Here is an 18,589-nt window from a genome sequence, read left to right as displayed (position 1 = left end):
TACATCGAAACCGAATGTTTCTCACGCGCGGCGGCGACGGCTCAGTCCCTCGAGGAGCCCGGACGTAGATCCAGTTCCTAATCTGACCAAGTCCAGACAGTTCAGCAACGATTGAAACGCTGAAAGCAAAATAACATTTGCGGCGAGGAGCCTGTTTTGTGTTGTTTGGTTTATTTTGTCCACTTACTTGAATTCTTTAAGAACGCGGGGACAAAGCCAACAGCATGGAGGACTTGAACGACGATGACTTCGACTCAAATACCCCCTCGTCGACCAACAGCAGCACCGCAAGCGAAATGGCAACTCTTCATAATCCGCCGTTCCACAAGCTCGTTCCGCCGCTGAACTTTTGTCCTGTTGAAGATCAGTTATACAGATCTGGACAGCCAACTCCAATTAATTTTTCGTTTGTTGCTGAATTACGATTGAAATCGATTGTATGGCTCGAGATGGAAGACCCGTCCGAATCATTTGCTAGTTTTGCGCGTAGCTGCGGTATCCGGGTATTCCATCTTGGACTCGAAAATGGTCCCGATGTCGAGGAATATCTAGACTATGACTCCACAGTCGCTCGTTCAAACGGCATTTCTTCTGGTACAGAAGAACGAAACCAATCTGCAAAATCAACCGCAAATCCGTGGGACCAGCTCCCAGAAGCTGCTATAGTCAGATCGCTTGAAATCATAGCAAACAAAGATAATTATCCTCTACTAGTCTGTGGAGGAATGGGCAGACATCGCACAGGAACCGTGATTGGTTGTCTACGGCGAGTTCAGAACTGGAATTTGGCAAGGTACATCATTTTGACATTATGCTTGCTTTGCCTGCATCCCTAACTAATTCGGCAGTGTTTCCGAAGAATATAGAAGATTTGCCGGATCCAGAAAACGAGTTCTTATTGAGCTACATATCGAGGTATGTCTATCACTATTCTAATAATTTTGGCATTAACGTAGCTTAGGCCTTCGATGTTCACTCTGTTCGAATTAACCCGGAAATAGCTCCTTCTTTTCTCTAGTATTAATAGCGTGCTGATCTGTGTATATTAGTTTCTCTTCATGCTAATTTATGTATATAATGATAACATTTGAATAATGAAATCTTGGTGATATATGTTTATTTAACTATACTAATTGGATCCAAGAAGTCGCTTGGATAGCGCTTCAAGATCTTCCAGGGACTCAGGTGGTGCCAACGAGTATTCAGATCTCAATTTTTTACTCTCTGATTTTTCATCATCCTCGAACCATTTGCGCGGCCGTTTCTCACCAGCTAGTAATTGCTCTTCCTGTTCTTGCTCAGCTAGAAGAATGGCCGGTTCATCTTCCCTATCGGAGTCTTCGCGAGCTGCAAGCTTTTCCTTTTGTTTCCTTTTCTTTTCTGTTCTCTTGTCTCTTGCAACTTGTTTATCAATCGCATCGATTTGTTTCATCCGCCCACCTTCTTTATCTAAAAAGTCTGCTATCTGTTCTTCTGTTGCTCCATGTTTCTTGAAATCATCTTCTCGCTCAAATTCATACAAAGCATGGGGATGACCCTCATCATCAAAAGTCAATTTCGTAGGATTCTTCTTGAATTTCAGCATGGCTTTTTTAGAAAGCGCCATTTTAGCTTGTCTCTTGGACACTGGTGCTCCTTCGACTCCAAAATATGTCGCAGAGTTGCTGTCTTTGTCCTCGTCTTCTTGATCTTCTTCTTCTATGAGTCCATGGTCATAACGCTTGACAGTCAGAAAATCTTGGTCTTCTTCCTCATCAGCATTTGATTTCTGAATTTCATCATCTTGAATCAAATTTAAATAATGCTGGGACAAAACTCCTTGATTCTGGCGTTCAAACATACGATCATATTTGGTCCTCACAGTTTGATCTCGTTTATTCGGTTCATCGTAGTCCTCGCTACCATCCGAGTCATTGTTTACCTTGAGGGCGTTTTTCATTTGTTTTGCTTTCTGGACATTTAAAAACTTGATTTTGGGAGCCCCGGGTAGTCCTAAACTTTCGGCGTACTCAGTCGCAGGAAGATCAGCAATTTTGAATACCTCTTTATCCTTCTGTATGTATATGGATTTGCAATATGATATAAATGCTTTTTGTCCTAGATATTTTATATCAGGATTTTTAAAACAAAGAGCTTGTAGATCGGGCCGAATACTCTTCTTTTTACTCTCTTTGATTGTGATTTTTTCGATCGGTACTTTCTTCGTTGCAAGTCTGGATAGCATTCCTACTTCTTCAGACGGCGTGAGCATTAATAAAGCTCGACCACTCGCTTCAAATCTGGCTGTTCGACCAACTCGATGGACATATGTATCTGCATCTTCTGGAGCATCGACCTGGACGACCCAGTCCACTGAAGGGAAATCAATCCCTCTTGCAACAATGTCGGTACAGAACAAACAGGCATATTGAGCTTCCGAAAATCGATCCGTGACGTCAATCCGAGCAGCCTGTTTCTGACGCCCATGTAAATGCAAAAGAGGGATACCTGGATGAAGAGTTTTGAAAGTTTCGAACACAAATCGAACTTGTTTCGACGACGAGAGAAAGACAATCACCTTAGCCTTTAAGTGAGTTTTCAGAAATCCAAATAAAGTGTCAAGTTTCTCGTAAAGTGGAGTGATCACATAGTACTGCTTCAACCCTTGCGGAGTGCTAATTGTCGAGGTTTCATGCGCTGATATGTATTGAGCTCGCTCGGCAGACAGAGACAGTCTAGCCAAATCAGAAACGGACTTGGTTTGAGTAGCTGAAAATAGCAACGTCTGGCGTTCTCTTGGAAGATGTTCGACAATTGCATCTACAGTTTTCCGGAATCCCATATCGAGAATGCGATCAGCTTCATCAAGAATAAGGATTTTCAAGTTACTGATATCAAATCCAGCAGCTTGATCTAAATGCTGGAGGATACGGCCAGGGGTTCCAACTAGAATATTCAGTCTACCAATTCGCTCTCGCTCGACCTGAACGTCTTTTCCACCCATGACGAGGCCAGCAGAAAAGGAATGTGCTCGTCCAATTTTGCGCAGAACGTCAAATATTTGAATCGCTAGTTCACGAGTTGGCGAGACTACTAGCGCGCCTAAGCCATCATACTGAGTCCATTGATTTCGATATAAACATTCAAGTAACTTGAAAAATGTTAGTCCCTATATCGCAAATTCCATTTCAAAGTGCCTTCTTACAGGAATCAAAAATGCCAGCGTTTTCCCACTTCCTGTACGGGCAGCTCCCAAAATATCATTTCCCCGCAAAGCCGGAGCGATTGCTGCCTTTTGGATATCTGTCAAGGTAGTGAAATGTGACTGCTTTAGACCAATAGCTGTTGCCTGAGAAATCGGCAAATCGTCGAAAGTTGCTGCTTCCTTAGAATCAAATTCGAGCGTGCGCTGCTTGAGTTCTTGGAGATCTTCTCGTTCTCTGGCTCTTCGAGATTGCTTGTCTGTAGGTCTAGTTCTGAGATGTTTTGCAGACTGGGTAGGTTTTACAGGACCTTTCCGCTCAGTCGAGGTCATTTTGTGCTGCTTTTCGGTCAAAGGCTTCAATATTTGTAATTATAAAGATGAGTTAGTTGGAAGGAAATATACTATTTCGCTTGGGACAAAAATTATAACTCCCACCCAAAGAAATTTGTTTAATTCCTAGTTCAAGCTATTAGACCCTGCATATCTTTGACGCTAAAAAAAATTAAACCATGGATTCAGAATTATCTTCGAACTGGCAGGCATTACAACAATCATGGAAACAAAAAAGCAAAAGAACAAGCAGGAAGAAGGAACAATCACAGACCAGAAAGAAACCAATATTAGAGCAGAGCAAATCAAATACAGAGAAACCGGAAGATCTACAACCACAAAATGAAGAAGTTCTGAATGATGAAGAAACGTTAAAAAATATTGTCCTAAAAGTTTTAGCGGGTAGGCGCAAAGACAAAACCAAAAATCTCCACGTGAATTTACTAGAATGGGCGGAAGACAATGACATCTCTCTTGCTGATCTGGAATCTGCATATGGCAAAGACGAGATTTACAAAACTTATCTAGCTAGAGATAAAACCAAATCTTCATCCGGTCGGCTAATTGCGTCTTTGACAGGGACAGGATCAGAAAAATTTTCGGCAATCCAAAAGTGGTGGACGCGACCAGTAAATATCGATGAAACCAGAACAGACATTGGCAAATACATTGCTCTGGATTGTGAATTTGTGGGCGTTGGCCCGAACGGGTCTCGGAACGCGTTGGCAAGAGTCTCGATTGTGAATTATTTCGGTGCTGTTATCTTAGACGAATTTGTTCAGCCTGAAGAGCGCGTCACAGATTGGAGAACTTGGATCAGTGGAGTGTCTCCAAAGGATATGACAAATGGTAGGCTTGTCTATTTTTTCTAATTCGTTTATCATTAGTGCTAATAAACTAGCTAAATCATTTAGAGAGGTCCAGTACAAAGTAGCCGAAATTCTGAAAGATCGAATACTGATTGGACATGCGATCCAAAACGATTTAAAAATTTTAATGGTATCTCATCCAAGACGATTAATCTACGACACCTCAAGACTAGCAAAATTCAGAGCCATTTCAAAAGGACATGCTCCGTCACTCAAGAACGTGGCTAAAGAATTTCTTGATTTGGAAATCCAAGCAGACCAGCATTCATCAGTGGAGGATGCTCGAGCTTGTATTTTGCTCTTTCGGCGGTTCAAAAACGAGTTCGAGAAAAGTGCATTGTCGAAGAGGGCCCACAAAGCTAACGAGGAAGAGTCAAAGAATTTGGTACCTGCGTCAGATGTGTAATATATGTGTAACATGGTATAAAACAGTAAAACATCTGAATAATCTATTTCAGTAACCGTAATGATTATAATATCTTGACTGTTATGTAGGTATAACGTTTGTGCTTATTCAGATTTTATAATGTCTTTGTCATATCCCAGCCGACGTCCATATAAATATCCCCGCAGTCTCGATAAGATAGCCAGGTTTAGACCAATGAATTTAGTCTTTTCAGTTCGAGCTCGCGCTTTACAAACCTGCAACATCCAAATTCCTCAGAGATTAACGTCTTTTAAGAATTCGCGGTTGAATTTTTGTCTATTGGTAAGATATGACTGCAGTGCGATGGAATCACAACCGACGAACCCGTTTAAGCTGATGGTTACAGATCACTTCAAAATTTTCGACTTTTCCAATAGCCACAATGGACAAAAAGGATGACATTTTGGCTTGGGCGAGCAAAGATGGCGAATTTCGCCGTAAGCCGGTATGTAATGCTGATTTCATCAATTTCTGATCAGATCGGTTGACGGGTAGTTATAGTCTGTATTCAGAAACTCGGTCGCTAGAGGGACAGAGTATGAGCCCGATAAAGGTCGATATCATTTATTTATTTCTTGGGCATGTCCTTGGTAAGATTTTGCAGTTTGTTTTGAAGTTCCTGCCTGACTGGTTAGGGCGCATCGTACTGCGATTGTCCGTGAACTGAAAGGTCTGCAGGATGTGATAAGCATGAGGTAAGTGAATCTGAATCCATTTTTTGGTTCTCCACTAATATATAGTGCCGTCGATTGGCTTCTGGGTCCTATGGGATGGAAATTCTCGTCGCCAGAAGAAACTCCAGGTGCAAATGAAGATCCATTCTATAATTTTGAGTTTATTCGTCAATATTATTTCAAAGTTAATCCTGACTATGAAGGCCGGTTCACGGTGCCTGTCTTATGGGATACAAAGACGGAATCTATAGTAAACAACGAATCGTCCGAGATTATCCGCATGTTCAATGAAGAGTTTGACGATTTTATCGACGAGAAATACAGAGGTATCACTTACTACCCCGAAAATCTAAGAGTCGAAATCGACGAATTGAATGAGTGGGTCTACGACACGGTGAACAATGGTGTTTACAAATCCGGATTTGCTACTACGCAAACGGCTTACGAGACTCATTGTATAAAACTTTTCAAATCTTTGGACCGTTTAGAAGAGATTCTAGGAAAGTCTTCGGGCCCATTTTTGTTTGGAGATACGCTGACGGAGGCTGATATTCGGCTTTACACCACGATCATTCGATTCGATCCAGTCTACGTGCAACATTTCAAATGTAATCTCGGAACCATTCGTGCCGATTATCCCAATCTTCATACTTGGGTACGCCATTTATATTGGGACTATCCGGCTTTTAAAAATACTACGAATTTTGAGCATATCAAGAAGCACTATACAAAGGTGAATATGTTACTGCTTTTTGAAAATATCAGCCATTAACTATTAACAGAGTCATAAACAAATCAACCCATTTTCAATCACTCCGATTGGTCCAGCTGGAAATATTTTGCCAAAGTAGTACTGAAATTTCTCTATGCAGAGTTTGACTCATGTGCAACAAATTAATTGTTGATGTATTGCCTTGTTTGGAAATCGGCCTGAATTCCAATACCTCGAGAAATTTTTTTTATTCTCCGTGTCGTGCTATTTAAATTTGTATTCACTTGAGAAATATATGGATTGAGTTCCAATAATGAATTACTATAATGCAGAAAAATTCGGTTTTACGCCGATTTTACTCCACAGTGCAACGGAACCCAAAGCCAAGCCATCTCACGGTCGATACCGAAATTAGATCTCCAGTTGTCGAATTACGGCAAATTCAGAGCTCGAAAAGCTCGAAAGGAAAGAGATTCTGGACAGGCAGATTCAAATCTCCGAATAGCAGTCCTAGTGTGAGCGATCAGGATGGTCAATCTACGAGTTTGAGCGAGAACTCGACAACGGGCTCTTCAGCCTGTAGTTCTCCGCAGCAGGTCGCTACCCCTGCCGAGTCTGAGATGAAAAAAAAATCTATATTTGGAACAATGTTTAAAAGGAAACGAGGAGGAGACAAAAAGCTTCCAATACCATTTCAAAGACCGGATCGACCTGCAAATATCGGTCAGGACGAACCGGTAAATCCCCTAGACTCTGCTGATTCTGTTTATGGACCAGAGAGAATAAATGTCTCAGTTCATTCGATTCATAGCAGTTCTATATCTGAATCTGAAGATTTGGTAGAAGTTTGTCTGAGTAGCTGCACAAAGCATCCTCATCCAGCACATGAGTCTGATTTTGTAATGGTTCCAAAACACAAACGGCCGACTGAGATTCAACAAGTTGATATTCCATTTCCATCCGAGTACCCAGAACAAACAACCGTTGAATCAAACAATAGCATCAAAAAAGTCAATGAGAGCTCCACGAAAAAACCAATACAAATACCAGTGAAAGCAAAATCACGAACGCGCACTTCACATTTGTTTGAAGAAAACTCTGAAATGGCAGCGGCCATTACCAGTTTCACTGATCATATGCTCGATGCTGACGAATCAAATACCACGGATCATAGCAACCACGAAGTGACTGAAGAAGAAGATAGAATTCGCTTAGAAAATGCAATTCAAAATCGGACTTGTGGAGGTACTCATCCTCCTTCTACTTCCGCTAATAGCTACAAGACCGCTCCCGAATGGAGTCTGTTTTCTACAACTTTGCAAGCATTGACTAGATTTGTTCCATGCTGTTATCCCCGCAAACGAATTATATCTTCCAACAGCGTAGAGGATAGTAGCAGTTTGGAGGAAATATCTGGAGCAGAATCAAGTTTTTTGAATGCAAGCCAGATATTACTCTGGGACGGACCTATAAGTAGCAATTCTCCATATCCGTGGCCGGTTATGAGTCAGTCGCATCCAATAGTGTAGCTGCCACTACTATCCGTGCTGCTCTTTTCGGTACTATTATTATTTCTATTATGATTATTAGTATTATTACAGATGTCAATCATTATATGATTATGTAATTTTATTATAAGCAAAGTGATTACATAAAACCATCCTCTACGTCATCTTCTTCTGTCTTCCAGAACCAACTCGGTTCGTATATAATCACGTGGCTCGGAGTCTAAGGTCCTTGGCCGAGCGGTCCGGGATGAGTGTCAGATCAGCACGAATTTGCATAAATTTGGCTTGATCGGCCATTGATTTGGACTTGATTTTTATTTTGTTCTTATAGAACTTAAAAATTGTGATATTTTGATAAGCTCGTTGCCAATATACTACATGGATCGCCTGTACTTTGTTCCTTCTGCGGGCTATTCGTCGCGCAAAGCTCCTCCGGTGGCAGCACATCGTGCTCATTTATCACATTATCTTTCCCAGCTGTCTGCTCTTGAACGTGAACAGCAGCGACTGGCGATCGAAAAGGAATTGCTTGTTCGAAGACAGGCACAGCTTAGCGCAAAGCGTAACCAGCTCACGTTCTTAATTGCGGAGGAGCAGGATCTTGTTCTCCGTGCGGTTCAGCAACAGAAGGCCCAGGAACAGCGCGAGGCGGAAGCCATTTTACAGGCATTGGTTGATCGCGAGGCTCAGATTGTTCGACGACAGAAGTTACGTCAGGCGGTCTATTTGAAGCAGCAGCAGGATCAGGCTAGACGAGATGCAGAGCTGCAACAGTTTCTTCAGTATATTCAGCAGCCGGAAGAACAGGAAGAGGAGGCACCAACGTCTGCTAATAATTGGCTTTCTCAGTTTTTCGAACAGCAACAATTACTTCAACAACGTCGATTACAGCAGCATCAACAAAAGCAACCACTGACTCTGGAGACACCGTTTGAACAAGCTAGATTCCTTCAAGCTCCTTCTGTTGCTGACTCTGAATCCGAATTAGAGTCGCCATTCAAACCAGGATCGATTAATGAATATCTGGCCAAGCAAGGCATCAGATCGCAAGGTTTCTCGGCACCTTGTCCAGCAGTCCCTGAAACGCGCAAAAGAGGCTCTCATCGTGGTCCACGCACTCAATCCCATCAGTCGCTCGTCGGGAGTACTGGTCCCGGCAGTGCTAAGTTAGTTCCTGATGTCAATTATCAGTCTACGCAAGACTTTCTTAGTGCTCTTTTTGGTGGTGCAGCTGCAGCGGAACAGGAAGGACAAGAGTTGGCCCCCAAATCTGGATATCCGGAACCAACGGAAAAGTCTTTCGAAATCCGTTCTGCTCAGCCTTCAGTTACCACTCCTACAACAGTCGAAGAGCCCAAGGAAATTGATTTGAAATCTGATTTGAAATCTGATCCAAAATCGGACTCTAAGCCGCTTACATATGCTGAACTAGCTCAGATCTTGTTTGGAACTGATGAAGACAAGCAAGAGTCTGAAAGTTTGCCAGCTCAGGAACCTGTCAAGCGGGATGGTTCTCCAGAGACGCGTCCACCTTTTCATTACACCCTATCTCATTTTGCTCCCTTCTACAATGAAACCTCAGAGGGTACTGCTGAAGAGGCAGTGGTTCCCCCTCCCAAAAATGCTCTTGATTTAGTAGAGGAGAATATCGACAAACTTAAAGACAAAATATCTACTGCTTCTTATTCTATTGAACGCGCTGCTTCGGAGATTAACCCTGAAGCACGGAGGACGAAGCTGATGTCGATTCAGCAAGAGCTGGAGAAATACTACTCCGATCTTGATGATATCTTGCTCACACCCCCAGAGGGCGAGATCGTGGATGAAGCTGACCAGACAAGACGGCAACAACTTCGCTTGAAGAAGCATGCAGTAACTTCATTGGCTGTTGAGGCTGCAGATCGAATTGACACAATACTATCCCCGCCCAGTGTGTCCGAGTCGGACAACGAAGAGTATGATGTTATTGATCGAAATGTTCTAGAGAAAATTTCTCAAGATGAGAGTTCAACCTCGAGCGAGTCAACTTCATTGTATACTTCTGAAATGCCTAGTCGCGGTGCCACACCGTCAGTTCCTGCTGGTGCAGAGAATATCACTGAAGTTGAAGAAAACGGAGAGACGTTTGTAGTTGAGAAGACTGCTAGTTCCACAACTGGAGTGCTTCTTGAAGATGCTAAGACCGAAAAGGACGAGACTTTGGACGAAGAAGAGAAGTCCGAAGTCCAAGTTCCGTTAGCTTTGAATGATGAGGATGACGTAGGATCTGCTATTGAAGATGCATCACGCCCTATTTCTCGAAACGAGCAAGTGCAAGAGAGATTTGTGCCAGAATCAGGTGATCGATCTGGGCATGTAACTCTGGAAACAAATACAGGCAATGAGCAAGACGAATTTCTGGACGAGGAAGAGAAGTCGGAAGAGCGTGTCAGATTATCCCAAGTTGATGCGATCAAGCTCGAGGCTAAACGAACAAGTAGTCCCATCCGACATGTAGTATTGGAGGATGAAGAGGAGTGATATTTTGCGTAATTTATGTTATTTTAATTCTCATGAGTATTTTTATTAATGCTCGACATCATTACTTCATTGTACTGTAAACGTAGTCTTATGTAGCTGGCCAGATAAGAAACAGGTGGGAGATTCGGATACCGACCCCGGACGGGCATTTCTCCCAAGTAGATCACAGACCATAAGTCAATCATTCCCAACCTCTCCATATTACTAAGATCGACAGAGGAAGGAGAAAGATATATATAATAGAAGACAAATGAGCTTTGTATCAAGATCTGTAGTACAGTCGAACTGGTGGTCGATTCTGCGCAGATCTGTGGGGCCAGCTGCACGCGCTGGTATAGTGGTAGGCGGTGATCAGATCTCGCCTATCTGGATGACTGAGCGAACAGTGTTTTATGCTTCTAATAGTAAGCGAAAGGGCCGCTCGCGATCGGCCAGGGCAGCAAGAGTAGCAAAACCGAATATGAAATCACTCTCTCAATCTGGAGATGATAATTATTTTGTCGATAATATGTACATCACTGCGAATAGTGCTCACATGTGGTCGACGTCGGAGTCGTCCAGACTCTACGCTGCGAGAAATACCGATCTGGGAAGACATGAATTGTCTGTGAATTCTGATCGAGCTAAGGTGTTTGGAGCTGTTACGGATTTGCCTGCTAAAAGCGGTTTGGTTCAGTCTCCGGCTACCTCAAACTTTCCTGTTGAAATTGTCTCCGAGTTGACGACTGCAACCAAGCAACCTCAAGATGTCTTTGTAATTGGAATGCTCCCCGAAATTGTTAATGCTCCGAATCGAGTGATTGTTCCTATCTCAGATACTTCGCTTCCATGCCTACAGCCGATTCAAGAGCCATCCAAGGTGGTTGCCAAAGAACCGAGTTATCTAGGACTGCCGTCCTCATTTCCAACCCCTGACGACTCGATCGTATCAGAGATCAACAAGAAGAAGGAGCCAAAATTGCCTTCTGCTGACAATTGGGCTGAAAAATTGATCAAGAGCCGTAAATTTGGTTATGTCTGGTATATCGGCCTGGTTACGGGAACATTCGGATTCCTGGTTGGCACGGGAGGCTACTTGCTGCTGAAGCTGTTTGAAGATCAGGATGGTGGGTTTCTCGCTCCAGGTGATCGCAGAGTCCTAGGCGGAGGCTCGAAGCATCAATATCATGTCTATCCCGTTTCGACAGGTATCGCTGTTGTGGTGTCCTCCTTATTTGCAATTAAGATTATGGTTCCTTCCGTTCGCTCGACTCTGGTTCGATATGGATATCTGCATCTTCGCAAACTGAGCACCCTCATCAAAGGAGGTAAACTCAATGTGCCTAGTGCTGCTATTGTTATGTCTCAGCTCTCACATCATACGCTGGTGTCGTTCATTGCGTCGACATTGTGTTTCGTCTTCTTATGTAGAGAGACTGAGTATCTCATTGCGCCTTCTGCTCTTGCTCCTGTTCTAGCAGTCGGTTTGACAACATCCGCAATTTCTGCTGCATTTGTCCCTGTTGTTCTTGGTGGAGGTAATGTTCGCTATCTTGTATCAATTTGTGGATCCTCCGGTCTTGCGTACGCGGTTCTAGGATTCCTGTCTTCGTTCGATGACTCAGGTGACGTGATTCGATACGGCACGTATCTATTTGGCGGAGCCTCAGCGTTTCGAGTATTAAGCAAGAGTAAGGACTTTACAAAGGCTACGGCTTGCTGCATCAGCGCCCTGAACATTGGTGGTTTACTTGGTGGGCTATTGGTCGGTCATGTTCCTGATGCAGTTTTATTTGCCAAAAAGGCTCTTGGCTACAAAACAGCAGTTAAATGGAGTGCTGCATACGAAGGAGAGAGCGAGATATCTGCATATAGACATGCATTCTGGACGAAAGGAGGATGATGGATCCTTAATGTTTTTGGTTGGAGTTTCGGATGGGTTGCCAGGTGGTATGGCAGGTGGTATGGCAGGTGGTATGGCAGGTGGTATGGATGGTGTTGTTGATCGGGCTGGCGTTTGATGAAGGATATTTGATAAAGGCAATTGAGAAAAAGGATTGACGGGTTCAATTGGTGAGTGCAATTGATAAATGACCCAGAAGCTGTATCAATTGCCCAAATTGCTTTTGGTTTTTATTAGATAATCAATACACTCATTGTTACGTAATATCGTCAGCAATGTATGCACATGGGTCAAATATGCCGTGCTCAGTGGGAGTTAGCAAAATGTATAAATATGCAACCATATATACATATATGGCTTAAAATCACACAGTGATACATATAAGGATTAATATGTAGCAACGAATGGAAGTAATGTTACTGACTGTCTTGGGCAGAGATAATGGTGTTTTCCTAACAACAAATTACTGATAAACGCAGATTAGCTTGATATCGCGCACTCTTGCTGGTTTGTGGTATTATAACAGTGTAGTACTATAGTGCTATATTACTACCACAATCTAATCCTGCAATTGTGATTAATTTGCTTGTTTACCACCTGAGTAATCTCGACAAGCTATGGCTTCTCAGCAACCTCGGTCTCCAGGCCAATCGGGGGTATATGACCCTCTTCTTCACGATGGACAGCCAGCTGCTCCGCGATCGTCCAATGACACAACGAGGCCCGACGATCAATTAGAGGAAAACAGTACTGGGTCGACAGTAGACCTTGAGGCTGCCGAAGCAGCGGAAAATTTGGCACCGACCGCGTCTACGCCCACCCGGTTCCGTCGAGTTCGAAATGCAGCGACCGAGCCAGCACTCAAGAAGTTGGTGATTATCCTTGTTGTTCCGGCTGTTGTACTTTTGATTGTGTTTTTCTTTGTTTCAAGGATGAGTTCTGCGCCTTCGCGCGATGCATCTCCTATTGCTGCACCTACGGGAACTTCCTTTCCGTCTGGCTTCAATGTCAAGCAATCATGGGGCTCGCTGTCTCCTTACTATGATACCGGCAAGGAGTGGCCAGGAATCTCGGCAACCGCTGGTAAGGGCCATTATGGTCTTCCTAATGCTCAGTGTGCGTTTAGACAGGTCCACGTTCTCCATCGCCACGCAGAGAGATATCCTACTGGAGGAGCATATGAGAAGATCATTGAGCTGGTCCGTAAGCTGGAGAGTATGACTGAAGACCCAGCAGCTGAAGTTGCCTGGATTAAAGATTATAAGTTTACGCTAGATGACGAACTGCTGCTTGCTTCTGGCGTTGCAACTGAGTTCACCTCCGGTTCGATGTTTTGGGAGACTCATGGCCGATTGCTATTCAACGCTTCTGAAAAGGGTGAGATGTTCTATCATCCGAGTTTGAACGTTTATCCAAATGGTACTGCACGGCCAAAGATTGTTCTGAGAACTACAGATCAATCGCGAATCAATACATCTGCACATGCCTGGGCCGCAGGATTCTTTGGCGTTTATTCTGGCGAGCCTAATGCTCCTGTCGATAATGACGATCTTTACAAGATGGTGTATATGTCTGAAACAGCTCTTGAAAACAATACACTTGCGTCGTATCATTCGTGTCCTAATTCGAACTCTAAGCGGTTCACGATCGGGTCTCGAATCTACCGCGAATGGGTCGCTGTGTTCTTGAAAGATGCCGCTGTGCGGTTGAACAAGCTGCTTCCTAGCGCAAACATCACTCCAATGGATTGTTATTCCGCTATGGCTCTTTGTGCGTTTGAGACTGCTGCGTACGGGTCTTCAGAATTCTGCACATTGTTTACCGAGCGAGAATGGTATGGATACGAGTACCGAGATGCACTTGAGTTCTGGGGAGATGCATCCTATGGTTCTGCGGTTGGTTCTGCTCAGGGTGTTGGTTGGTTAAAGGAGTTGCAGGCACGTTTAGAGGGACACTTATTGACGGAGCCGTTCGCGTCGATTAATGTAACGATTACCAACAACGAGCAAACATTCCCACTCGACCAAGTTTTCTACATGGATATGACCCATGACACGATTATTCTTGCGGTTTTGACAGCACTTGGAATTCCATTTGGACAGCTCCCGTCGACTACTTTATTGCAGCCGCGATTATTTGTTGCTTCGCGGCTGGTTCCATTCGGAGCTCGTCTCTACGTTGAATTGATTGACTGCCCGGTGTTTTCTGAGACTATGGTGAGATTAAAATTGAATAGTCGCGTTTTCCCGTTGACGGGTGTCGGCGCTTGTCCTTCAGATCCCGAAGGTTTCTGTCCTTTGTCCACATTCATCAGCGCCCTTGACATGGCCACTGCCAAAGTTGACTATGATAATGTTTGTTTTGGAATACCCCGTGGTTGGGAGAACGCACCTGAGTATGAACGTCCTATCGACGAATAGAGGAGGATAGCAGAGGAGTATGCATTTGAAACTAGAAGTTTGATGTAATTTGATAATTGTTGAGGTCTTGTTGTATTAGTAATACAGATGCACATTATTATGTGATAATATAGTCATCTTCCGAAGCTGAAATCTGAGGCGTTTGTAATTAGAGGGGGGAAGCTAAAATTTTCAAAACTCTATCTTGACCGGTTATGGGCGGCCTAAATTTCAGTTTCGGATTCCGTTTCGGCTACCAGAAGCGGTATTCCTGGACTGTGCGTTAGAGTTTGTGATTTGTGATTTGGGAGCAGATGGGGATAAGCTTCGGTAGGTTCCAGTAGCAACAGAGCATATGAAACGCAAAGAGCAAAGACTTGATAGGATTTATAGACCTTACAATACTGAGTAAGAGTGTGATGGACGTGATTGCTACTAAATGATCTTTTATTTAGCGAAGAGTTTGGTAATTACGAGTATTGAATAACCTGGAACCATGAAATTAGAGAGATACGAAAACTATATCAGCTGAGCCATGCCACGTAGTTGTACGATATCTTTACGAAAGCAAGTTAGTTATCGTTAGAGAAGACGTCGCCGTATGGTCTCAGGTGTTGTCTATTAATCCCTTTGTAGCAAAAATGTGAGTTTCTTATCAGAAGGCAGAGTTGCGGGGAAATGGAGACTTAGGCAAGGTTTGAGAAACCAAGACAGTGCTATACTGAATAAACTGCACAATAGCTACAACGTCGCAGTGACAGTTGTCGCTTGCGCTAAAATGTGGAGAAAAGAGACACAAGACCATTCAAGCTTTGTTTCAAGCTTTGTTCGATTTCTTTCTTGACTTAGTAGGTGTGTACGTAAGGATTGTACGATAGTTTTACTGTTGGGCAAAAATCAGCTATATTATCATATACAAAGCAAGTCGTATTACAAAAACAAATTAAAAATCAAAACATATATTCAGATCAACCTATCAAACCTTTTCAAGGTCTGCAGGGATCTGCGGTTGATATTTCTCATACAGCGGGACAGGTTCCTCGACATCTCTTCTGAAGATGTATCGCTGAATCCAATATCTGGTGACACCAAGCTGATATTTCGCGTGAGTATGAGTAGGCACAGAAAAGACGATATCCAATTCCTCCAGAGTAAGCGATTTAGTCTCAGGCAACAAGAACAGCACCATAGTAAAGCCAACCATATTCCACGCAGCATACCAACCGAACGCTCCTTGAGGTGTGAACGCTTCTTGAAGAGCGGGCCAAGTTAGCGACAAGATGAAATTGAAGAACCAGCAGGTAGCTGTCGCAAACGACATTCCTAAATCACGGATGTAAAGTGGGAACGCCTCCGCGGAATAGGTAAACGGAACAGGTCCTTCACCTGGCGAATACACCATACCGAACAGATAGATACCTAGAGCGACACAGCCAGTTCGAGCTGATTGATTGGGAATGAAAAACGAAAATCCTGTGAAAAGCAAGAACAAAGCCATCAAGGGAAATGTAGTTAGGAGCAAAAATCGACGTCCAAACGTATCAATCGTATAAATGGCCGGAATTGCAAACAAAAAGTTGATGATGCCAAATCCCATAGAAGCCAATAGCGCAGATACGTTGGAAAATCCAGAATTTGAGAAGATCACAGATGAATAGTATGCAATCACATTCACTCCACAGAACTGTTGCATAAACATAACGATCCATGAACCAAGTGCAGCTCGACGATTGCGAGGTACGGTGAACAGCTCCAACACACGGTTGTGTCCAGATTTCATGGCATTTTCTTGCTCAAGCAAAATGTGCATATAAAATATATCGCGTGCTGCTTGAACATCATTCGATCTAAGTTTTCGCATCGAGTCGAAGGCTTTGACATGCTCACCTCGAGACATGTACCAACGAGGCGACTCGGGACAGCAGTAAACTTGCAGACACACAAGCACAGCAGGGAACATAGCCGAGCCAAGCATGAGACGCCAATTCAATCCCGTAATATTATGTTTATCAGGAACATAATAGAATGCAACATCGGCAATATAGCCAACCATAATACCAAACGCCGTCCACATCTGCCACATCATCACGAGTGCTCCGCGAATCGACGCCGGTGTGCATTCAGCAGCATAAACAGGGACAGTGGCAGATTTCATGCCAATACCAAATCCAAGGAAAAACCGCGAAATGAACAGATGCCACCAAGTATTGGTGCATCCTGCCCAAATACAAGTCACAGCAGCAATAATACAGGACACGAAAATAGTAGAGCGACGGCCTAGAACTTTGTTCATAGGGTCAGAAAGCCAGCAACCTATGGTGGAGCAACACAGATAAGGAGCCGAATTGACAAGACCAAGAATCCATGTATCTCTGCCTGTTCCATCAATACCAAATTGGGGAGCAAAAAAGAGATTCGCGCCGTTAATCACAGTCTCATCCATACCTTGGACAGCGGCTGCAAGCGAGCAAAGAACTACGAGCATGTAAAGAGTCTTAGGTTGGCGCCATTTGTGATCCACCTCGAACTGGAGAGACTGACGGTCTTCTTCGGTGAGAAGTGGAAGACCAATTCCGCGCGAACCTGGCTTTTGGGCGATGAGAGCACCCTTTTGGAAAGCTTCAAGATGTTCCTCCATGCCGTTGGAAATTGCGTAGTTGGACGCCATGTCGAGAACTTCTTCCGTCGACAAAGGTGCAAGAGGATTAGACTCCTCAGGATTGGCATGCGAGTGGCTGCTGCGGTGACTGAGTCCGCGCCGATGCTGATGATGAGGTCGCTTTAAGTGAGCTGACGAGACTTCACCGTCTGAATGCGAGTTCAAAGACGATAGAGCAATGTCGGCCGAACCACGGTCCTCGATATTTCGAGCCGACGGGCCTTCTTTGTAGTCTTTTTCAGCCATATTCTGGGTAGTAGCGGGGAGAAATGAGGAAGCAGGGAGTAGTCGTGTGGGGAAGACAGGCACATGAAAGTAGTAGTGGGAGGGAAGCAACGGTATATAAGTAATTTCTGCGGACACCAAGCCGACCTAGGACATGGCACGCAAGCTAGAATCACGATAGCCGGCTGCCACCATCATCATCGTCAACCTTAAAATTAACGCCCTTCCTTGCGTTCTCCTCGTTCTTCTCGCATCTCGGACAGGCAGCCCTGTGTCTCGTCGACCTACTTGACAAAGTCAGCCAACCCTGGGATTCCTAAAACAACGGATCATCACTCCGACTCAAATAAGGTTTCTGAGCGCCGCACAGTGGACTGTGCGTGAGGCGTTCCGGTGGGTGGTGGTGTAACTGCAGCGAGCAATTAGCGCTTGGTTTGCTCGGATGGCAGGCTGAAATTGTGTGCGGAGGAGCGAATAGGAAAGGAACAATTACAGAAATGGAGTTTGGATTTGTTTGAAGATATCTGGTAGCTGGTGTAGATTTGTCGAAGCTTGGAGGTGTCGCTGAAAGAACGGATAATTCGAACAGGAAGTCAACAGGCAGATGAGAGCGGGACCGGATCCGAATAGAATCTAATCCGGTTTGGTCTGCTGTCCACGTCGGAAATTGATACAAATCTTTACGGAGAATGGAATGAGGCGATGATGTCGGTGGATCTGGGCGAGTAAAGGGCTGCCAGTAGCTTGGATCTGTTACAAAGTGCACCCGTATTAGTTCCTCTGCGAGCGAGTGATGTAACTCCCCTTCCAAGTAGACACTAAGGCATCTGCAATATTCTGCCAACGACAACGGTATCTTTTCTCTTGCTTCGACCAGAGTCGTCTTATCTATTTCCTAATCCAGCTTCTTACATCATCTGAAACTACTGTCATGTCATGTAGCTATTGTCAATCGATTTCGCGCCATGACGTCCTACGTCCTTTTCTTCGCCGAAGCGCGCTTGTCATGGTCTTTTACATTTCCAGATTGCAAGTGCAGAATATTTCTTTTCGCTTTCGGTGGCTGATTTCGGCGGAGTGGAACTGTCACCTTGCGGACATACTATTATTCTTTTGCTTTGTATTTTTACTTTCTTCTCCGCCCCTTGCTCCTTGCGTTTACTGCGCGGCCATTGTAATTTCTGCCCTTTCTCTCAGCAC

The 18,589-nt window shown here is 44.1% G+C and overlaps 9 protein-coding genes across 9 annotated transcripts; 7 read left to right on the top strand and 2 right to left on the bottom strand.

Moving 5' to 3' along the window:
- The first annotated feature begins 73 nt into the window (after positions 1–73).
- Positions 74–1,119, top strand: V1516DRAFT_673420 (protein-tyrosine phosphatase). Its single transcript, XM_066921911.1, has 3 exons — positions 74–793; positions 849–915; positions 962–1,119. Exons 1-3 carry the CDS (start codon positions 225–227, stop codon positions 1,016–1,018), a joined length of 693 nt encoding a protein of 230 aa, XP_066778209.1. The 5' UTR covers positions 74–224; the 3' UTR covers positions 1,019–1,119.
- Positions 1,101–3,554, bottom strand: V1516DRAFT_673419 (P-loop containing nucleoside triphosphate hydrolase protein). Its single transcript, XM_066921910.1, has 2 exons — positions 3,185–3,554; positions 1,101–3,130 (listed from the first exon to the last, which is right to left on the bottom strand). The coding sequence occupies exons 1-2, from the start codon at positions 3,512–3,514 to the stop codon at positions 1,130–1,132; spliced, it is 2,331 nt and encodes a 776-aa protein (XP_066778208.1). The 5' UTR covers positions 3,515–3,554; the 3' UTR covers positions 1,101–1,129.
- Positions 3,323–4,870, top strand: V1516DRAFT_673417 (ribonuclease H-like domain-containing protein). Its single transcript, XM_066921909.1, has 2 exons — positions 3,323–4,363; positions 4,416–4,870. Exons 1-2 carry the CDS (start codon positions 3,694–3,696, stop codon positions 4,787–4,789), a joined length of 1,044 nt encoding a protein of 347 aa, XP_066778207.1. The 5' UTR covers positions 3,323–3,693; the 3' UTR covers positions 4,790–4,870.
- Positions 4,871–4,984: 114 nt separating this feature from the next.
- On the top strand, positions 4,985–6,335 carry V1516DRAFT_663680 (glutathione S-transferase; the record flags this gene model as incomplete). The annotated part of the gene is made up of 6 exons (XM_066920532.1): positions 4,985–5,092; positions 5,157–5,255; positions 5,312–5,400; positions 5,446–5,505; positions 5,551–6,217; positions 6,267–6,335. 6 exons carry the CDS (start codon positions 4,985–4,987, stop codon positions 6,333–6,335), a joined length of 1,092 nt encoding a protein of 363 aa, XP_066778206.1.
- A 477-nt stretch (positions 6,336–6,812) lies between these two features.
- Positions 6,813–7,781, top strand: V1516DRAFT_673415 (uncharacterized protein; the record flags this gene model as incomplete). Its single annotated transcript, XM_066921908.1, has 1 exon — positions 6,813–7,781. A coding segment is annotated over exon 1 (904 nt), but the record flags the coding sequence as incomplete, so codon positions are not given.
- Positions 7,782–7,994: 213 nt separating this feature from the next.
- On the top strand, positions 7,995–10,407 carry V1516DRAFT_673410 (uncharacterized protein). Its single transcript, XM_066921907.1, has one exon. It carries the CDS (start codon positions 8,083–8,085, stop codon positions 10,222–10,224), a length of 2,142 nt encoding a protein of 713 aa, XP_066778204.1. The 5' UTR covers positions 7,995–8,082; the 3' UTR covers positions 10,225–10,407.
- V1516DRAFT_711411 (uncharacterized protein) lies at positions 10,408–12,396 on the top strand. Its single transcript, XM_066924266.1, has 2 exons — positions 10,408–12,162; positions 12,187–12,396. The coding sequence occupies exon 1, from the start codon at positions 10,475–10,477 to the stop codon at positions 12,104–12,106; it is 1,632 nt and encodes a 543-aa protein (XP_066778203.1). The 5' UTR covers positions 10,408–10,474; the 3' UTR covers positions 12,107–12,162; positions 12,187–12,396.
- Positions 12,397–12,573: 177 nt separating this feature from the next.
- On the top strand, positions 12,574–14,655 carry V1516DRAFT_673408 (histidine phosphatase superfamily). The gene has a single exon (XM_066921906.1). The coding sequence runs from the start codon at positions 12,724–12,726 to the stop codon at positions 14,524–14,526; it is 1,803 nt and encodes a 600-aa protein (XP_066778202.1). The 5' UTR covers positions 12,574–12,723; the 3' UTR covers positions 14,527–14,655.
- A 632-nt stretch (positions 14,656–15,287) lies between these two features.
- V1516DRAFT_673407 (uncharacterized protein) lies at positions 15,288–17,462 on the bottom strand. Its single transcript, XM_066921905.1, has one exon. The coding sequence runs from the start codon at positions 17,408–17,410 to the stop codon at positions 15,482–15,484; it is 1,929 nt and encodes a 642-aa protein (XP_066778201.1). The 5' UTR covers positions 17,411–17,462; the 3' UTR covers positions 15,288–15,481.
- Positions 17,463–18,589: the final 1,127 nt, after the last annotated feature.

The sequence above is a fragment of the Lipomyces oligophaga genome (genome assembly GCF_038497815.1).
Source record: "Lipomyces oligophaga strain CBS 7107 unplaced genomic scaffold V1516scaffold_3, whole genome shotgun sequence".
NCBI classification, from domain to species: Eukaryota; Fungi; Ascomycota; class Lipomycetes; order Lipomycetales; family Lipomycetaceae; genus Lipomyces; species [Lipomyces] oligophaga.
The sequence above is the reverse complement of the archived record's forward strand: the minus strand, read 5'-3'. Positions and strand labels throughout refer to the sequence as shown.